The 22,822-nt window shown below is 36.4% G+C and overlaps 1 protein-coding gene across 1 annotated transcript in view; it reads right to left on the bottom strand.

Moving 5' to 3' along the window:
• LOC137204223 (netrin receptor DCC-like) overlaps positions 1–22,822 on the bottom strand; it is a 132,423-nt gene that overhangs the window by 72,116 nt on the left and 37,485 nt on the right. The window contains exon 4 of the mRNA XM_067701459.1: positions 20,713–20,907. Coding sequence (XP_067557560.1) covers positions 20,713–20,907 — 195 coding nt within the window. The remainder of the gene's footprint in view (positions 1–20,712; positions 20,908–22,822) is intronic.

The raw sequence follows: 22,822 nt of genomic DNA on the forward strand, positions 1-22,822 counted from the left end.
TAGTAGCTGTATCAATTTATATTCCCACCAACAGTGTAGGAAGGTTCCCTTCTCTCTACACCCTCTCCAGCATTTATTGTTTGTGAAATTTTGATAATAGCCATTCTGACTGGTATGAGGAGATATCTCAATGTAGTTTTGATTTGCATTTCTCTGATAATTAGCAAAGTTGAACATATTTTCATGTGCCGCTTGGACATCTGTATGTCTTTTTTGGAGAAATGTCTATTTAGATCTTCTGCCCGTTTTTGGATTGTGTTGTTTGTTTTGATGATATTAAGCCACATGAGCTGTTTGTAAATTCTGGAGACTAATCCCTTATCAGTCACATCATTTGCAAATATTTTCTCCCATTCTGTGGGCTGTCTTTTAATTTTGTTTATGGTTTCCTTTGCTGTGCAAAAGCTTTTGAGTTTCATTAGGTCCCATTTGTTTATTTTTGTTTTTAATTTCAATTTCTCTAGGAGGTGGGTCAAAAAGGATCTTGCTTTGATTTATGTCATAGAGTGTTCTGCTTAGGTTTTCCTCTAAGAGTTTTATAGTGTCTGGCCTTACATTTAGGTCTTTAATCCATTTTTGAGTTTCTTTTTGTGTATGGTGTTAGGGAGTGTTCTAATTTCATTCTTTTACATGTAGCTGTCCAGTTTTCCCAGCACCACTTATTGAAGAGGATGTTTTTTCTCCATTGTATATTCTTGCCTCCTTTATCAAAGATAAGGTGACCATATGTGCATGGGTTTATGTCTGGGCTTTCTATCCTGTTCCATTGATCTATATTTCTGTTTTTGTGCCAGTACCATACTGTCTTGATTACTGTAGCTTTGTAGTATAGTCTGAAGTCAGGGAGCCTGATTCCTCCAGCTCTGCTTTTGTTTCTCAAGATTGCTTTGGGTATTCAGGGTCTTATGTGTTTCCATACAAATTGTGAAACTTTTTGTTCTAGTTCTGTGAAAAATGCCATTGGTAGTTTGATAGGGACTGCACTGAATCAGTAGATTGCTTTGGGCAGTATAGTCATTTTCACAATGTTGATTCTTCTAATCCAAGAACATGGTATATCTCTCCACCTGTTTGTATCATCTTTAATTTCTTTCATCAGTGTCTTATAGTTTTCTGCATACAGGTCTTTTATCTCCTTAGGTAGGTTTATTCCTAGGTATTTTATTCTTTTTGTTGTAGTGGTAAATGGGAGTGTTTCCATAATTTCTTTTTCAGCTTTTTCATCACTAGTGTATAGGAATGCAAGAGATTTCTGTGCACTAATTTTGTATCCTGCAACTTTACCAAATTCATTGATTAGCTCTAGTAGTTTTCTGGTGACATCTTTAGGATTCTCTGTGTATAGTATCATGTCATCTGCAAACAGTGACAGTTTTACTTCTTCTTTTCCAATTTATATTCCTTTTACTTCTTTTTCTTATCTGATTGCCATGGCTAGGACTTCCAAAACTATGTTGAATAAGAGTGGTGAGGGTGGACATCCTTGTCTTGTTCCTGATCTTAGAGGAAATGCTTTCAGTTTTTCACCATTGACAATGAAGTTTGCTGTGGGTTTGTCATATTTGGCCTTTATTATGTTGAGGTAGGTTCCCTCTATGCCCACTTTCTGGAGAGTCTTTATCATAAATTGGTGTTGAATTTTGTCAAAAGCTTTCTCTGTATCTATAGACATGACTATATGGTTTTTCTCCCTGAATTTGTTAATACGGTGTATCACATTGTTTGATTTGCCTATACTGAAGAATCCTTGCATTCCTGGGATGAACCACACTTGATCATAGTGTATGAACCTTTTAATGTGCTGTTGGATTCTGTTTGCTAGTATTTTGTTGAGGATTTTTGCATCTATGTTCATCAGTGATATTGGTCTGTAGTTTTCTTTTTTTGTGACATCTTTGTCTGGTTTTGGTATCAGGGTGATGCCTCAATTTAACTTTATCTAATTGGTGTTAACCCACCTGTAAGTTGGCATCAATCAGAGCACCTCTCTCTTAGGATTACTGTGAGAATCAAGGGAGACAGTGACTATAAAACACATAGAGCTCAGTACATAGTAAGTGCTTCAGTAAATGGTATTTTTTGCTGTTATGGGCTGTGCAAGCTTTCTACTATTTGTAGTGCCCTACTATTTGAATATAGTAGTACATTCAGTGAGTTCCCTAGATGTTTATTATATTGCAGTGTAAGCAATATTATCTGCTTGTTTTGTTGAACACTATTAGTATAGCTTTTCCCCTTGTTTTCTCAAGTTCTAATAATAAAATATACTTCTCATAAAATAAAAGTATATATAATCCTCACATTAAAAATAGTTTCCTATGTTTATAGTAATAGCCTATTCAGAAAAGAGGAAAAATAATCTTAAACCAGATTTTGTTCCCTGAAGATACATAATACTTGTTTCAAAAATAACTTCATCCTCCATCAAACTGGCAGGATCTGTCTTCTCCTGCTGCACTTGTTCTTGTGAAGGTCAGGAGTGCTTGTTATGCTCATTTGACAGATTGGGGGAACCAGGACACCTAGTCTAAGTAACTTGACCAACAACAGAAAAATCACTTGCAAGGCATGCTGAGCATTTTGAAACTTCAAATTGCTTCTCCCTGCCATTCAGACAAGTAAAGCAGCAAGAAAGAAAATAGATGCTTTCACCCTGTTATTGTCAAGAGATGGAAGCTCTTAATCTTTCTTATAAAAAATTCTTTACATATATTCCATTGGAAAATATTTGTGTCCACGCTTTTGCTTTCTGTATATCATCAAACATACACCCCACAGTTAAAGTCAAAACAACAGCCTCTAAAGTTTTACTGCAGGTTCTAATCATAAAAGATGTTGTGGAAATAATACAAGAGAGTTGGGGGAAAAAATAACAATTGAGCATTGAATTTTTACTCATGATCGTGAGATAACATACTAATAAAGGACATTGATGGGAATAGGGTCAAGTATAAAAAGAAATCATCACCTTTCTTCTCCAATCCTGCAACAACTCCCTAAGTACAGTTTTGTCCAGTAATTTTATACTACTCCCTGATTTCTGCTCAGAAATTACTAATTGATGTATAAACCTTATGAATTAGATTACCATAAAGATACATCATTTATGTTTATTTTTGTGGGTAAAATTTCTGAGTCTGCTTTCTTTTTTAAGAAACATTTTGATTTTTTTTGCTGTTAATGTGCTTTGCTCTTAGCCAGAAAAAAAAAAAAAAAAAGGCCTCTGTGCAGTATTCATTTTACTTCATCCAAATTTATTCTCTGTCTCTTGCTGAAAAGCAAAGGCCCTGCCCCATTAGAGAAAAGGTAGAGAGGAATGAAGGCAAGACTGGTATTCAGTTTCTAATTTGCTTCTGAACATTAACATAAGAGGTGTGGTTGACGAGCCAGAACAACACAGTTCCTTTGGATAATTGAGGTATAATAATCCCTTTGACTACAAAGTTAGAACCATCTTATTCATCTAATCTCACTACCAAGAATCTTCTCACATGGTCATTCCAAATCACTCTAAGAATTTCTTTGGCCAAGAACACTGCTTTTTGTGTTAAGTTCTTTCTTTTCATTTTTTATTATTTTAATATTGGTCATGCTGCTTTAGAAAGTAGATGGTACCTGGTTCAGAAAATTTTTTAAAAAAATTTAGAAGGAGACTGAGGAAAAGCAATTAAGATTGAGATTACCTTTTTTATTGCTTTCCTATGTCTGTTGCAGCAATTTACAGGCATGGTTTGGAAATATTACGAGTTGGGTTCCAGGCCTCCGCAGTAAAGTGAATATTGCAATAAAGCAAGTCACACAAGGTTTTGGTTTCCCAGTGCACATAAAAGTTATATTTCCACTCTATCAAAGTGTGCAATAGCATTATGTCTATAGAAACAACATACATAACAATTAAAAATACTTTCATGCTATAAAATACTAACCATCCTCTGAGCAGTCAGTGAGCTGCAATCTTTTTGCTGGTGGAGGGCCTTGCCTTGGTGTTGGTGGCTGCTGACTGATCAGGGTGGTGGATGCTGAAGGCTGGGGCAGCAATTTCTTAGGATAAGACAACAACGCAATTTGCCACATCGATTGACTCTTCCGTTCATGAACAATTTCTCTGTAGCATGTAATGCTGTTTGATAGCATTTTACCCACAGTAGAACTTATTTCAAAATTGGAGTCAGTTTTCTCAAAACCTGCCGCTGTTTTGTCAGCTAAGTTTATGTGATATTCTAAATCTTTTGTTGTCATTTCAACAACCTGCACAGCATCTTCATCAGGAGTAGATGTTATCTCAAGAAACCACTTTCTTTGCTCATCCATAAAGAACAACTCCTCATCTGTTAAAGTTTTATCATGAGGTTGCAGCAATGCGGTCACTACTTCAGGCTCCACTTTTAATTCTAGTTATCTTGCTATTTTCACCACATCTGCAGTTACTTCCTCCACTAAAATCTTGAACCCCTCAAAGTCATCCATGAGGGTTCGAATCAACTTCTTCCAAAATCCTGTCAGTGTTGATATTTTGACCTCTTCCCATGAATCACAAATGTTCTTAATGGCATCAAGAATGGTGAATACTGGGACTTCCCTGGTGGTGCAGCGGTTAAGAATCCGCCTGCCAATACAGGGGACATGGGTTCAATCCCTGGTCCAGGAATATCCCACATGCCGCAGAGCAACTAAGCCCATGCGCCACACCCACTGAGCCTGCGCTCTAGAGCCCATGAGCCACAACTACTGAGCCCATGTGCTACAACTACTGAAGGGTGCACGCCTGGAGCCTGTGCTCCACAACAAGAGAAGCCACCACAATGAGAAGCCCGTGCACCACAATGAGGGGTAGCCCTTGCTCAATGCAACTAGAGAAAGCCCGTGCACAGCAATGAAGACCCAACGCAGGCAAAAATAAATTAAAAAAAAAAAAAAAAGAATGGTGAATACTTTCGAGAAGGTTTTCAATTTACTTTGCCCAAATCCATCAGAGGAATCACCATTTATGGCAGCTATAGCTTTATGAAATATATTTCTTAAATAATAAGACTTGAAAGTTGAAATTACTCTTTGATCCATGGGATGCAGAATGGATATTGTGTTAGCAGGCATGAAAACAACATTAATCTCATTGTACATCTCCATCAGAGCTCTTGAGTGACCAGGTGCATTGACAATGAGCAGTAATATTTTAAAAGAAATCCTTTTTTTTTTTTTTTTCTGTGAGCAGCAGGTCTCAAAAGTAGCGTTAAAATATTCAGTAAAGGGCTTCCCTGGTGGCGCAGTGGTTGAGATTCCACCTGCCGATGCAGGGGACACAGGTTTGTGCCCTGGTCTGGGAAGATCCCACATGCCGCGGAGCGGCTGGGCCCGAGAGCCATGGCCGCTGAGCCTGCGCGTCCGGAGCCTGTGCTCTGCAACGGGAGAGGCCCGTGTAACGCAAAAAAAAAAAAAAATTCAGTAAAGCGTATTGTACATAGATTTGCTGTCTTCCAGGCTTTGTTGTTTCATTTACGTAGCACAAGTAGAAGAGATTTAGTATAATTCTTAAGTCTCTAGGATTTTCAGAATGGTAAATAAACATTGCCTTCAACTTCAAGTCACCACTGCATTAGCCCCTAACAAGACAGTCAGCCTGTCCTCAAAGCTTTGAAGCCAGGCATTAACTTCTCCTCTGTAGCTATGAAAATTCTAGATGGCATCTCATCGAAAATCTGTTGTTTAGTGTAACCGCCCTCATTAATGATCTTAGCTAGATCTTCTGGATAACTTGCTGCAGCTTCTACATCAGCACTTGCTGCTTCCCCTTGCACTTTGATGTTACAGAGATGGCTTCTTTCCTTAAACCTCATGGACCAATCTCTGCTAGCCTCTAACTTTTCTTCTGTAGCTTCCTCACCTCTCTCAGCCTTCATAAAACTGAAGATCTCTGAATCAGGCTTTGGCTTAAGGGAATGTTGTGGCTGGTTCATCTTCTATCTAGGCCACTACAACTTTCTCCCTATCGGCAATAAGGTTATTTTGCTTCTTTACCTATCATTTGATCACTGGAGAGGCAATTTAAATTTTCTTCAGGAACTCTTCCTTTGCACTCACAACTTGGCTGACTGTTCAGCTCAAGAGGCCTAGCTTTTAGCCTATCTGGACTTTTGACGTTGCCTTCCTCACTAAGCTTCATCATTTCTAGCTTTTGATTTAAAATAAGAGACGTGTGACTCTTCCTTTCACTTGAACACTTAGAGGCCACTGGAGGGTTATTAACTGGCCTAATTTCAACGCTGTTGTGTTGTGGGGAACAGGGAGGTCCAAGGAGAGGGAAACAGGGAACAGCCAGTCAGCAGAGCAGTCAGAACACACAAAATATTCATTCATTAAGTTTGCTGTCTTATACGAGCACTGTTTGTGGCCCCCCAAAACAATGACACTAGTAACATCAAAGATCACTGATCACCATAACATATATAATAATCATGAAAGGGTTTCCCTGGTGGCACAGTGGTTGAGAGTCCGCCTGCTTATGCAGGGGACACGGGTTCGTGCCCCGGTCCGGGAAGATCCCACATGCCGCGGAGCGACTGGGCCCGTGAGCCATGGCCGCTGAGCCTGCGCGTCCGGAGCCTGTGCTCCACAACGGGAGAGGCCACAACAGTGAGAGGTCCGTGTACCGCAAAAACAACAACAACAAAAAAAATCATGAAAAATTTTGAAATGTTGTGAGCATTACCAAAACCTGACACAGAGACACAAAGTGAATAAATCCTGTTGGAAAAATGGCAACAATAGTCCTGCTCGATGCAGGGTTGCCGCAAAACTTCAACTTGTAAAAAGTGCAATGTCTACGAAGCACAAAAAACGAAGCACAATGAAACGAGGTATGCCTGTATACAAATTTGGTGTCTGAAGTTTAAGAAATCTATTCTCGCACAATTCTGAAGGCTAGACGTCTGAAAACACGGTGTCAGCTGGGCCACACTCCCCCGAGGCTCTAAGGGAGAATCTTTCCTTGCCTTCTGTAGCTCCTGGTGGCTGCCAGCATTCCTCCTGGCTGCATCACTCTAATCTCTGCCTCTGTCTTCCATGACCTTCGACCCCTCTCTGTTTTTCCTCTGTGTGTCTTTTATAAGGACAACTCCTTGGATTTAGAGCCCATCTAACAATCTGCGAAAATATCTAGAGATTCTTAATTATATCCGCGAAACCCCTTTCCCCAAATTAGTCACATTCACAGGTTCTGGAGATTAGGAGGTGAACACATCTTTTGGGTGTCCCCATTCTAACTACTACACCTTAGAAAGTGGCATATGGAAGAAATCAGTAATTTCTCAAATGTCACTTCTCTGCTAATTGTTAAGAAGGCTACGTTGACAGACACTTAGGTGCTTGTAGAAAAAAATGATCCCTTGGCTCATAACACTATGGCTTCTCAGAAATACGATAGGCTACCAGCACAGATATTTAATTTGTACTAATGAGAGAAATGGCTCACAGATGACGTGTAAGGGGGTGAAAGTCTACCTTACTGTAGGTCTGCTATACTTCGTATTTATATAAATTAACATACAGTGGAGCAGTATAGAAACGCAACCCAACTCGCTGTATTTTCTTTTAATGATTTACAACACAATCTGTTATTTCTGAACTACATGGACATTTTTTTCTATTCTAATGAGACAGTAAAATGCTTAGTTTAGAGAAAAGCCATTCCTATTGAGTGAGTAGAAACTGAGATAACATGATATTTCCAAGTATGGTTAAAACGTTTTTCTAATTGAGACACAGATGTAGAGAACAAATGAATGGACACCCAGGGGGAAAAGCGGCGGGGGGTGGGGGGGGGGTGCTGAATTGGGAGATTGGGACTGACATGGATACACTGATATGTATAAAATGGATGACTAATAAGAACCTGCTGGATAAAAAACAAATAAAATTAAATTGTAAAAAAATTAATTCATGGAAAAAAACGTTTTTCTAAGATTTGGGCTGTGTATAACCAATGGTCCCTCCCAAATGACTGTGTTAATTAAATAAAATATGTAAGTAATTTACATATTGGATATTCTACCTGATTACTTGATTAACTGATATGCTTCAGGGTAGACAGTGCTAGACATAAGAAACTGTATTCGACTACTGTCTTTAATTTATCTGTACTTGCCTCATGACTAGCATAGGTCTTATTCTCCACATTTGTGCAATGGAATAGTGATCATTAGAACATACACCCACCCTGCCCCCACCCACACATGGAGAACACCTGAAAAACAGAAATGTGCTGAGATGTACCATCTAATGAAATGATTTGCCACATTTTAAAGGTGAATTTTTTTAAATTCTTGACTAATAAATTTTATCTGAATCGTACCTGTCCCACACACATCTCTCTCCCCTACCACCACTCTCAGAACAATTAAATGCCCAGGCACAGTCCAAGGAAAGAGCAAGATTTATATCATCATCAGTCACTTGGATACAGGGAGGAAGACAGGATACAAAGTCTAGATGTCAGGATGGGTCAGGAGTCACTCAAATATGTATTGAGTCAGGACTCTTCAAAGTAACTAAGGGTATCAGAAGTTAGGCTCTGACTGTCTATCAGAGGATCAGGAGCTTCACCTTGAGAAATTCTAGATATTGAACAAAGTGTTTAAAGAGAACAAGCAAGGTGTAAGGCACAACTGCCCAGTGCTGGCTAGAACTAATTAAATAGTAAGGGTTAATCGCTTTTCCTTTTCACGGCTCAGTTTTTAGAAAAGATGTGACAGGGAGGAAGAGAACACTTACCAATAATTATGTTACACAGATATGAAATAGTGACTGTCTCCCATGACTAAATTGCATAATAAAAAGGCCAAGTCTGGGATTCAAAGACCACCACAATGTAGTTTCAGCTACTTTTTTAACCCTGTATCTCAGTTCTCCCGGGACTTTTTTGAATACAGAATATTATTTTCTCATAATAATGGACATGTGAGAATGAAAAGAAAGGCCTGGTGGTGGTGAAGGCGTGTTGATGAGATAAATGATTTGCACACGAGTTCTCAGCATCTGAGATTCATTTAGTACCTCAACAAAATGACCGTTAAATATACAGCATAAACCCTTAGAAATATTTGGGAATAGGTGAATCCAAGAATGTTAAGAGTTTCAATTTTATTCCACTTCAAATTTACACTCAAGTTATCTCTATTCATTACGCCTGCTACTGCCTTAGAAGAACTTGCATTCATGGTTGAATTGCCCTATTCACTAGACCTCACACTTCCCTTGCTCTCCCTTGACTTTGAGTCTTGTACTTACCGTATCTTGTCTCCTCCCAGGAGAATGAATCCTATCTATCCTTATATCAAAATTCTCAAACAAAAATTTCTACCAAAATTCTTTTAGCAACCTCATGTCTAAGTAACCTTCCAATCTACCAATGCAATTACTGTTCTTAAGTAATTGACCTCCTTTATTTTTTTGACCTCCTTTATTCTTTTCAAGAAATATTTTTATATTTATCAAATAAGATTCTGGGAGCCTAGAATATGTCAGAGAACGTGCCTTATATTTCTTTTTCTTTTTTTTTTTTTTTGCGGTATGCGGGCCTCTCACTGTCGTGGCCTCTCCTGTTGCGGAGCACAGGCTCCGGACGCGCAGGCTCAACGGCCCAGCCGCTCCGCGGCATGTGGGATCTTCCCGGACTGGGGCACAAACCCGCATCCCCTGCATTGGCAGGCGGACTCTCAACCACTGCGCCACCAGGGAAGCCCAAGAACATTTTTAAAAATATAAAAATCTCCAGCTTCCCACAAGATAAATGCAATGTGCAAAAAGCACACAAAAATTACCAAACATGCAGAAACTGGGAAAATACATTCCATACTGAGGAGGAAAATTAGTGACTAGAAACAGACTGAAGTAGTAGATGAAAACATGATTAAAGAGTTATTATACCTATACTCTCTATGTTGAAGAAGGTAAAGACTGAGCGCATTAACTAAAATATGGAATATTTAGAAGACTCAAACCATCCTCTAGAGATGAACACTGCCATGAGTAATAAAAATATAGTGGATGGGATAAGATTAAGATCAGATCAGCCATTTCAGGAAAACAACATAGTGGCTTTAAGGATATAGTTATAGAAACTATCCAAAATGAAACATACAGGGTAAAAAGAATGAAAAAAAAAATGAACAAAGAATCAATGAGATGTGATACAACCTAAAACACCACAACATATATGTAATTGGAATCACCAATTGAGACTGGGAGAAAAAAATAAACTATTTGAAGAAATAGTGGCCAAAATATTTTTCAAATTCAATGAACCCGATAAACCCACTGATGCAAGAATCTCAACAGACTCCAAGCAGAAGATAAATAAAACTACACAAAGACATAATATTAAAACTGTGTAAAATTGGTGGCCAAGAAAAAAATCTTCAAAGCAGCCATAAAAAAGACAAATCATGTACAGAGGTACAAAGGTATGGATGACTGCAGTAGTCTTATTGGAAACAAGGCAAGGCAGGGAATAGTGAAGTAACATCATTAAAAATGCTGAAAGAAAAACATTGTTTACCTAGAATTCCATTTCCAGTGCAAATGTATTTAAAAAGCAAAGGCACACTGAAAACTTCCTTAGGTGTACAAAAATAAAAAATATAATCACCAGCATAATTCCATTACGAGAAATATTATGGAAGTGCTTCAGGAAGAAAACTACCAGTTGAAAATCTGGATTAACACAATTAAGATATAAAATACATCTTTTTTGGGCTTCCCTGCGTGGCACAGTGGTTGAGAATCTGCCTGCTGATGCAGAGGACATGGGTTCGTGTCCCGGTCCGGGAAGATCTCACATGCCGCGGAGTGGATAGGCCCGTGAGCCATGGCCACTGAGCCTGCGCGTCCGGAGCCTGTGCTCCGCAACGGGAGAGGCCAAAGCAGTGAGAGGCCGGCGTACCGCAAAAAAACAAAACAAAACAAAACATCTTTTTCTTATTTTTTTAACCACTAAGGGATACCTCACTGTTTAAAGAAAAAGTAATAGCAATGTACTGTGAAGTGGTATAAGGTAAGTAGAGATAAGTTAAAGATCCGTACTATAAATTCTAAAGCAATCACTAAAAAAGCGAAATAGCTAAAGCTAATGAGTCCATAAAGGATATATGATAAATGATTAAAAATACTTAATTCCCAAAAATGGCAAGAAAAAGAAGACAGAAGACAACAAATGCAATAAATAAAACACAAATAGCAAAACAGTAGATATAAACCCAACCACATCAATGTGGTTAAATGTAAATGGCCCAAACACCTCAATTAAATGTCAGAGATTGTCATACTGGATAAGCAAACCAGCAAAACAAGACCCAGCTATTGGGATGGCCAAAAAGTTCATTTGGACTTTTCTGTGAGATGTTATGGAAAACCCCAAACGAACTTTTTGGCCAACCCAATATGTTGCTGCCAACAAGAAACCCACTTTGAAGACACAAATAGTTTGACAGTAAAATAGTAATGGAAAAATATATACCTTGCTAACACACAAACAAAAAATAGGCTGGAGTTGTTATATTAATAGACACAAAGTATATTTCAGAGAAAAGAATATTACCACTGATAAAGAGGTATAGCTCATAAAGGATAAAGTGGTTAATTTATCAAAAGTATATAACAATCCTAAGGAACCGTGTGCCTGATAAAAGAGCTTCAAATTGCATGGGGCAGAAAATGACTTAACTAAAGGAAGAAATACTAATCCACAAGTATAAATGCTTAATCATACAATATATCCAGACATCTGTTTCTCTATCTTTTCTCCCCAAGTCAGCCCTGAATCTGGCTCACAAGGTAACAACTCTCAGACCTCCATGATTAAACTCTGGGAGTCATACCTGAATCTATAACTTGTGTTTGATCAGAAATTTTAGGACTGTGTCCTATCTCACTAGATCATATTATTCTGCTGTTGAATTGAAGAGATTTAACTTTGCCAGAATACCTTGTTTTTCCCTATAGGAACTGGAACTTCCCTGAAGTAATGTCTCCTAGTGCAAGTCTTGATCAGGCTCAAAACTGATGCCAGTCTCCTTTCTCCAAGCTAAAGCAATCGATTTTTGCTGTTTATCACAATATTTATCTGAGTGTGTTAACGTAACTCAACTTCATTAAAAAATTATCTTAAACTTTTCCTGTTTACTTTAGTTCTTTTGCTGTTTTTCCTCATTTAAAAAATTGGGATGATACTTGACACTAAAATAATGGAGAAGATGAAGGAATAGACTGGTACTTGTAAAGTCCTTGGAAGAAATGCATAGTAGTTGTCTGTAAACACTAGATGACATTATATACAATATATATAATATGTAATTATATATATATATATATATAATTTTTACTCCATTGAGAAGATATTTCCTTCTCTTGTTCCATAATACTATTCATCTATTGTAATAGATTCCAAATAGTCTTAGAAAACGCACTGGGTATAAGACAATGTATCTGCTTTGGATTTCAGGGAGTAAAAAGTGAGAAAAGAGTTACAAATAGAATGGTACATATTATTAATGAATCACCCTGAGGCTGGCCTTAAACACTGCTGAAGAATGCCTGTAGGTTTAGAAGATGCTAACCTCAAAAAAAAAAAAAATCATAAAAAAATCAAATCCATTCTTCCTGATACATTCAGAGTAATGATCTCATAAAATGACCTTTTCTCTTCTGTCCTTACCCCTCTCTGGGCAACCAGTGCTCATGCTGAATGAATCAAACTCTCCCACTCAGGATCTTCTAATCAGCATTCTATTATAGCTGAAACCAGGAGTTTACATTTTTGTCTTTCACACTGAATTGAATGTCACTGTGTCGTTTACATTTTTGTTTCATATTAATTTTAGTAAATGAGTATGTCTTATAAAATTTCATGCATCTGATGAGTTATCTGAGTTTAAAATCCTGGAATCTTCAACTATTTAAAAAATTGTGTATGATATAATAGTCTACTTTTAGGTATAGAACACTGTAACTTTCAAGGTTACAAAAACACACAGTTCAAAGCCTGTGGAACTACATTATTTATATTTGCTAAACTACTGATGTACAAAACTATAATAAGAACAATGCCTTATTTATGTGTGCATAAAAGTTTTTAACTTTTAAAAACTTGCAAATGGCTATACTTTTATTACCTCAATTGAATCTCATAAAAAGCTTGTAAGGTAGCATACTTTACTACTATACAGATGAGAAAACTGAGGTTTAGAGGGTCCCACGGTATGAGAATAAAAAGGTTACTGTGCCATATATAACCAATAATTCATTGCTAGAGATCAAACTTAAACCTTTGATAGATTTGATATCACTGGATTATAAACAAATTTAATCACAAATGGAACCCATTTTCTTAATTAAAAAAAATTACTAAACAGTCCCAAGCAAAATATTTCCAGTTAGTGTTATAAAAAAGTATTTTTGATAATATTTAGACAATGCATTTACCTAAAAAAAACTAAATCTTTTAATTAAGGCAAAACTTTAATATTTTTGCAATGATCATGATGCAAAATTTAGTATTTCTATCTCTTATGAAGACCAACTTCTCTACCTGTGTTAACTCTTTTCAATGTCTGTTAACTCTTTATACCACATAATAGGGAATAAAAGGTACTCTTATTCTGCATTTCCACTGAAATACTACAAGGCTGGAGTTCAAATGACTTTTCCAAGATTAAACATTATGGCAGAGACAAAAGTATGCATCTGAACCTATATTCAGAATTATATTCAATTCCACCTTTATTTACTTTTTAGCATTCTTAGACTATATTTATTAACACAAATAAGTGAAGTAGTGCCAAATATAATTCAGATGATAAATACACTTCCTAGAAACCGAGTTTATTTTTATCAAGAGTATTCACCATAGCACCTGTCCAAAAATATTTAAAAAGGGACTATGAGTTTCCAGTTCTGCTATGATGGTATGAGCACCCTTTAGCTCAACCATCCCACTGCTAACAGCTATAAACTCTAAACAAAATACCAAAAAAAAAAGAGAGAGGGAAAAACCTAAAAACCCAAACAACGTAATATCTGAGGGTGATATAAAAGTAAGCAGACTGTAAAATTAAGTAAGAACTTGGACAAGTCATGAAAGAGAAAACAGGCAAATAAAACAAAAACAAAAAAAAGAGAGAACAAACAGAAAAGACAAATAAAATGATCAACCTAAATTCAACCATTCATATAATTACATTAAATTTTAATGGTCTAAAAACTCCAGTTAAAAAGCAGAAATTTTCAGTTCATAAAGTACCAACACCCAACTATATACTACCTACAAGAGAAAGACAAACGTTAAATACAAGACACAAATTGAAAGTAATGGATTGAAAAAGATATACCATGTGAACTGTAAGTAAAGGAAGGCTAGAGTTGCTATATTAATAACAGATAAAGTCATCTTGAAGACAAAGAATGTTATCAGAAATAAAGAGAGACATTTATAATGCTAAATGAGGTGATTTACCAAGAAGACATAACAATTATAAATCTATACTGGCTTAATAATAGACTCTCAAAATAAATGAAGCAAAAAATTTGACAGAATTAAAGGGAGACATAGATGATTCTATGTTTATAAAAGGTGATTCTGATACTCAATCTTAGCAATTCACAAACTACTGATCAAAAATTTTAGTAAAGGCATGGATGATCTGAAAAACACTATCAAAGACTTGATCTAACTGACATTTACAGAGCTCTATATCTACTAACTGCAGAATATTCATGATTTTCAAGTTCACATAGCACATTCAACAAAATTAACAGTATGTTGGTCCCTAAAACAAATCTCAAACATTTAAAAATAGTAAATCGGTGCAGCCACTATGGAGAACAGTATGGTGGTTCCTTAAAAAAACTAAAAATAGAATTACCATGTGATCCTGCAATCCCACTTCTGGGCATATATCCAGAAAAGACAAAAACTCTAATTTGGAAAGACACATGCACCGCAGTGTTCATAGAAGCTCTTTTTACAATAGCCAAGACATGGAAGCAACCTAAGTGCCCATTGACAGATGAATGGATAAAGAAGAGGTGGTATATATACACAATGGAATATTACTCAGCCATAAACAAGAATGAAATAATGCCATTTGCAGCAACATGGATGGAACTAGCGATTAACATATAACTGAAGTAAGTTAGACAAAGACAAATATCATAACACTTATATGTGAAATCTAAAAAATGATATAAATGAACTTATTTACAAAGCAGAAATAGACTCACAGACATAGAAAACAAATTTACGGTTACCAAAGGAAATAGCAGGGTGAGGGGAGATAAATTAGGAGTTTGGGATTAACATATACACATTACTATATATAAAGTAAATAAACAACAAGGGCCTACTGTATAGCACAGGGATATTCAATATCTAGTAATAACCTATAATGGAAAAGAATCTGAAAAAGAATCTCTCTCTCTCTATATATATATATATGGATAACTGAATCACTTTGCTCTACACCTGAAACTAACACATTTTAAATTGCCTATACTTCAATAAAAAATGGTTAAAAAATTTTAAATGTAAAAAATAGTGATATCAGAGTATATTTTCTATCATGATAAAAATATTAAAAATCAATAATAAGATAACTAGGCAAACCCAAAATTGTAAAATTAAGCAACACAATAAGTCATAGGGCAAAAAGAAATCAAGGAAAAATTAGAAAATATTTTAAACTAAATGATAATGAATATCCAACATATAAAAATTTGTGGAGGGCTTCCCTGGTGGTGCAGTGGTTGAGAGTCTGCCTGCCGATGCAGGGGACGCGGGTTCGTGCCCCGGTCCGGGAGGATCCCACATGCCGCGGAGCGGCTGGGCCCGTGAGCCATGGCCACTGAGCCTACGCGTCCGGAGCCTGTGCTCCGCAACGGGAGAGGCCAAAACACTGAGAGGCCCGCGTACCGCAAAAAAAATAAAAAGTAAAAAAATTTGTGGAATGCAAGGAAAGTGGTGCAGCGATAGCTTAAAATGCCTACATTATGAGGTTCTACCTTAAGAAATTACAAATAGAAGTGCAAATTATGACTTCAGTATAAGAAAGAAAATAGTCAAGAGCAAATATGAAAGAAAAAAAGATAGATAGTAGAAACAATCATTAGTGTTAAAAGCTCTTTCTTTGACCAGATCAACAAAATTGATAAACCCCTACCTAGACTGATTACAAAAAAGAAAGAGAACATAAATCATTAATATCAGAAATGTAAAAGCAGTTATCACCACAGATAACCACAAACAGTAAGAGAATATCATGAACGAACTATGCCAACAAATGTGACAAAATAAAATAGACAGATTTCATGAAAAAATTAACTTGCCAAAATCAATACAAGAAAAAATTAAAAATATGAAAATACCTGTATATGTTAAAGAAATTTAATTCATTTCAAAAGCCTTCCTGAATGGAAATCTCAGATACACATGGTTTTGTTAGTGAATTCTATCAAATACTCAAGAAATAAAAAATATCAATTTTACACAAACTTTTTCAGTTATAGAGAAAGCAAATTGTTCAAATAATTTTATGAGGCTGGTATAAGCTTAGTTTTAAAAAAGAACTAGAAAAAGTCGCTAAATGAATAGAAATTTATCGTCAAATGTACTTATGAATATATGCAAAAAATCCTTAATAACTAATTAAATCCTGCAATATAAGAATGGGTATTTACCCTTCAAAAATCAATCAATATAATTAATGATATTAAAAAAAATGAAAAGAGGGAAAATATATGACCATTTCATGAGACAGAAAATTATTTTACAAAAATTCAACAAATAAGCATGATAACATTCCCATAAAACTAGGAATAGTAGAAAACTACCTCAATGTGATAACAGACACCTATGAAGAACCTACAACTAACTAACGTCCTTGCTGGGCTGTACCCCGCGGGCCTACAAGCCCTGCATCTGCATAGCGCCAAGACCGAAGAAAGAGCCCAGAGTCAGCAACAGAGACACCAATGAACAAGGGAGCTTACACTTCTGAAGCAAGGTCCTGGAGTGACAGCCACCCATGTTCGGGCAGATGGCAGGCAGGACATAGCGGCAGTCTTCGCTTCCGGGAGTGAAGTGGAGATTACCAGTTATAGGGGAATTGACCTCAGGTGAGCTCATTAGCTACCAGGGAAACCAGTAGAGGGGCACGCCTCTCACGGCCCCTTTGATAAGAACAATCACCAGCTGGGGCCTGGGGCAAGTGCATAGGAAGGTCAGTCTTGGGTTTAGGGTTTAGGTGAAACAGGCACTGGTGGGGCTGGGGATGGACAGAGAGCAAGAGAACAGCCATCTTGAGTGGCCTGACCATAGAGTCCTATTTTATGTTTCCCCTAAGATTAGGAACAAAGTAAAGATGCCTGCTTTCACTATTTCTATTCAACATTTTACTGAAGATCTTCATCTTTGCAAGAAAGAAAGAGAAAGAAATAAAACGCAGGAAGATCAGAAAATAAGTATAAAACTGTTCCCATTTTCATATAATATGCTCATTTAAATGGAAAATCTCAGAGCATCTATAAAAATACTAGTAGAACAAATAGTTGAATTTAACAGGTCTTAGGATACCAAGGTTAACATTAAAAAATCAGTTTGTTTGCAGCAAACAGCTGGGAAATAAATTTAAAGAATAATTCATATATATATGTTTTAGGACTTACTCTAACAAAAATATTCAAAAACTCAAGACCTTTACATTGAAAACTATAAAATATTGCTGAGAGAAATTAAACAAGAAATTCAAAAATACACAGTATATTGTTTGAGAATTAACTCAATAAAGCTCTTTTCAAAACTCAACAACTTGTACACTTTATATATGCACAGTTCATTATCTATAAAAATATCTCCACAAAGATAAAAAGATAAAGTGATTGATGGACAGATTGATCAATAGACTGGCAGACAGTAAATATTAAGTTTTTTTAAAAAAGGGACCTGATTTCAAATTAATTTTGCTAAACATTGCTAGAATTCAGATATTGTGCATCTATACCATGTGTATACACCAAACGTGGCATTAGGACTTTTGAATAAAAAGGAGGAAGATTTCAAAAGATTAATTATAAACATCTAATAGTACAAACATTGGTTAATGAAACTCTATGCTGCACTAGGTAAGCTTTGTTTTGTTTTGTTTTAAATCAGGCAATATTTGATACTGTTCAAAATGGTGGTATATTTCTAGTCCTGATGCAGGTCACAGTACCTGGTGTCTAAATAGTGAGTTACTATGCTGACAAACAAAATGCTATTTGGAACTTCTCATCTCTCACCAAAGAAAAGAGGAGGTTTACTGGTCAGTTACAAACCACGTAACTTTTTATAGTCTAAAATACAATTGTGATACTTGAAGTTATGGCTGACCCTATGCTTAAAAGTATTACAACTTTCCTTAATTCATTTTTAATTCTATAACTGTCATACTGTTCTTAAATTATATCATTCCCTTTTGTCTATTATATATAAAAGTCTAGATTAATAGCTTTAAAATTGTACTTGAAATACCTTTTCAAAAAGATACTATAAAAACTGATAGACCTATTTTAATGTTCAGTAGAACAAATGAAATACTGATGTTTTCTTTGTAGAGTTCAAATGTGAACTTGATTGAATCCTTTATCTTTATAAAAATTAGAACTTAAGATGTGTTTAACATACATTTGGCCAATCAGTGGAAATTCATGTTGAAAAAATACCGGTTTATTTGCATAACCATGAGGATACTGGAACAATAATAAAACACTATTTTTTTTTTTTTTTTTTGCAGTACGCAGGCCTCTCACTGTTGTGGCCTCTCCCATTGCGGAGCACAGGCTCCGGACGCGCAGGCCCAGCGGCCATGGCTCACGGGCCCAGCCGCTCCATGGCATGTGGGATCTTCCTGGACTGCGGCACGAACCCGTGTCCCCTGCATCGGTAGGCGGACTCTCAACCACTGCACCACCAGGGAAGCCCAATAAAACACTATTTTATATTTTATGTTAAGACATGGTACTATGTTAAAAGAGTTTCAGTAGAATTTAAATACTTATGTACATATACATGTGTGCATTTAGTGGGAGAGTGGGTGGGTGTCTTTCCAGATAAAGTGCATACTCATGATTATCTATCATTAAGACAGGGTCCTAGCTCATTTTACCTTTATCAGCGTTCCCAGCTCTTTAAAACATACCTTACGATGGGAAATTTATTTTTTAAGCATTTGGAAAGATTTGCCACGGTATTAATCTCCCAAATGCCTCAACTTTACTAGACTTGGAAACTCATGGTAGAGTGTCTTTGTAATAAAGAGCATCATTATCAAAAGCACATGGTGAAACAATGTAGTTTTCCTTCATGACTTCATTCTGAGTTTGCATCACAACCTCATTGCCGGAGAGCCTGTGTACTGCCACGGGAATCTCTCTCTTTGGTGTGTGGCATCAAGATGAATTGTCAGAGATGGTGTAGTATACTGAATAATGGATAAATGAAAGTCCCCTGACATACGTTTGATAGCCATAAAATATGAATTTTGTGATTGCCTCTGCATTCAAACTCAGGGACTGACTGAGAGAATATTATTTCCAAATGCCAAGCTAACTAAAATTGTGGAGATTTGCAGAAGGTGCTTCTCTTATTAGTGTTTGAAGAAATTATAGAGAGAATGGGTCAGTGCAATTTTCCTCTTGCAGTGACAAAACCTTTTCTTGCTACTGCATTTAAGCTATTCAAATTCAAATCAGGCTTCTCATCACAAATGCTCAGTTTCTGAGAGATACTACAAATAAGCAGCAATTCAATCAGGTTGCCTTTTCACTGAGAAGGTCACTGTACTTCATTTCAAATAATATCGTGTTAAATCAACAGGTAGAATCAACTTGCTTTTTGCATTATGACAATTGTTTAACTTATTGGCACGCTATATATGACATATTCATTTTATTTCCCTCTGCTAATGATATAATCTCTTATTGCACTATGGAAAATCCAATGTAAAATGAATATGAAAATTTTGCACATGTTATCCCTCTCTGAATAAACAAAGTTTCAATGAATTCAGAAACATCACAATAGAAGTATTGTATTCAGTAAAAGGAGGTTAAATACTGTAAGAGAAGTTGGATGGGGAGGGATCAGGAATATATGTAGAGAGGAGTTTGATTGCTCCAAGTTACTGTCTTGGTTGAAAATTCCTTTTTAAAAATCTTGTTGTTCTACAGTCATAATGAGATATCCATCAAGCTTTATCTATAAATACTAAGGGGGGGGGAAGGTAATAGGAGTAGATAATTCAAGGTTAAAGAAAAATTGACAGAATATCTTTCTAGGCAAAGAAAAAATTTGCTGACTTTCTTTCTGTAAGAATTATTAAGATTAGAAGTTTCCATTGACAGAGGAAAAAGAAAAATGTTCCAATGCACTTTTTCTATCCTTATGACACGCAGGCAGGGTACATACCAGGACACACACTATGGTGCATCTGTCTAGATAAAATTCCCCAATTCAAAATCCAGACAGGGAAAATGTATGTGTGTATATAGGAGGGTGGGTGAGAGAGTTATGAATTAATATATGTTACAAATTGAAATAAACTTCCAAAGAACAATTTTCCAAGAAAGAAAATAATTTAAAATAAGTTATTTATTTTCCTTAAGAGAAGAAAAATCACAGCTACTCACCTAACCTCTCAATGGAATAATATCGCTGTTTACTGTCCACACGTACTGTCTCGGCATAAGGGCTCCCAACGCCATAACCGATGATGTAACCTCGCACCACAATATTTGGGTTCAAGGGAGGAGTCCAACTCATGATGATGCAGTTGGTCTGGGGCCTCACATGAAGAGAGCTTGGCTGGTCAGGGACTTGAGACTCTAGAATTCAAAAGGAGGACAACACCATGTTTCATAATAGAACACAGAGCATGGTAAAAGGTCCCATTTAAACAAGACTTAATATCATGTTCCACAGACCCTCAAATGACGCACCACTTATTGCCCGAGTTCCTCCTTCTATTAGTTTATGATATGATTTCTATGTTTGATTTGACTTTCTCAGGATTTCTTAAACGCAAGAGGATACTGAATTCCCTCCAGAGGCGCTGTAGCATCATACATCTTTTCTCCTAACAGACTTTTTTCCTTGGGATTCTTTTTTTCTCATATATTTCTTCTTAGGTATCATTAATAAGGGGTGAAATCAACACAGATATAAGAATAATAGAAAGGGAAATGCAATATCAAAAACTGTCTTGCCCAAGGATTATTTACTCTGATTTAACTAGAGAAGAAAATGAATGTAGCAGTCCTTTGTTAAGAAATTGTCAGGATAAAAAATTTAGGGCCATGATTTGCTCAGCCTGAATAGGATGGTACTTGACCCATGGTTTATTGCATGTGCGAAAAGTGTATTTATTATTAAAGGAAAGGAGAGAGTGGCCCGGATTAAAGCCGCACAGACTTTGGAGTGTGAAAATTGGCTTTAATACCAGGCTCTGTCATTTACTGGTTGTGTGTTCTCATCAAATTATTTATCTTCTCTGAGTTTACCTATTAATTAAACTGGCATTCCAAATACTGATTGACACAAAGCTTGAGCTCTGGAAGTAATCAAGAGAAGCATTCAAATTTTTACTGGATTCTCACTAGATGTGAAACTTTAAAACCTTATTTATCCTCCCTAAGCCTCAGTTTCCTCATGTGCAGAATGAGGATAAGGATAGTAATGGTCTCATTTCGTGGTGAGGAGATTTAATAAAATTATGCACCAAAACACTCCAATTATGAGTAGCACCAACTGGCAGCAGCTCCCAGAAAGAAAATGCACTCGCTACCCTGATATAATTTTTTTTAAAGAGACTGTGTTGAAAATTAATACATTGGCCTTCTGATTTTTACATCACCATTCTTCCCTATGATCCTATCCCTAAAGAAATGAGGTATTTTCTGGACACTGATCATAATTCTATTAATAAATGTTAGTAGAGTGCCTACTAGGTTTGAGGTATAAGGCTAGGTACCCATGACAATCACGTTACAGGAGAGAGTAAATACGGCAGACCTAAAACCTGTACTCTTGTTGTTTATAGTTTAATGGAAAAGACAGAAAAGTAAAAAGGCAGTTACAATATACTATGATATATATATTTTTTTGTTCGTTTGTTTGTTTGTTTGTTTTTTTGCGGTATGCAGGCCTCTCACTGTTGTGGCCTCTCCTGTTGCGAAGCACTGGCTCCGGACGCACAGGCTCAGCGGCCATGGCTCACGGGCCCAGCCGCTCCGCGGCATGTGGGATCTTCCCGGACAGGGGCACGAACCCGTGTGCCCTGCATCGGCAGGCGGACTCTCAACCACTGCGCCACCAGGGAAGCCCTATGATATATATTTTGATAGGTTTCATACAGGCACATGTAGCCTATTCTCTGAAAATCAAAGTAGTATTCTAGGAAGAAATTTAAGAAAGAATATACCCATGTAAACTTTAATAGTCCGTTACGTGCTTTGCACAGTTCTTGGCAATTGATAAGTACTCAAAAATATTAGTGATTTAAACTGTATTCAAACTATTTGTGTTCATTATCTCTTTAATACTGAAAATCTCTGAAGGTAATACATGTCAAATTATGTAGGAGAGTTTGATGACTAAAGGTAATATTAAATTTTATTTTTCTCCTTGATGTAATGGCAAAAGATGATGTAATCTTCACCACCTTTATCCATCTTCAACACACACACTTCTAGCTTAAGTGGTATATGGAAGCATGTTTTTTATTGAAGCTTTTAAACTAGG

The sequence above is a fragment of the Pseudorca crassidens genome, chromosome 12 (assembly GCF_039906515.1).
Source record: "Pseudorca crassidens isolate mPseCra1 chromosome 12, mPseCra1.hap1, whole genome shotgun sequence".
Taxonomy (NCBI): Eukaryota; Metazoa; Chordata; class Mammalia; order Artiodactyla; family Delphinidae; genus Pseudorca; species Pseudorca crassidens.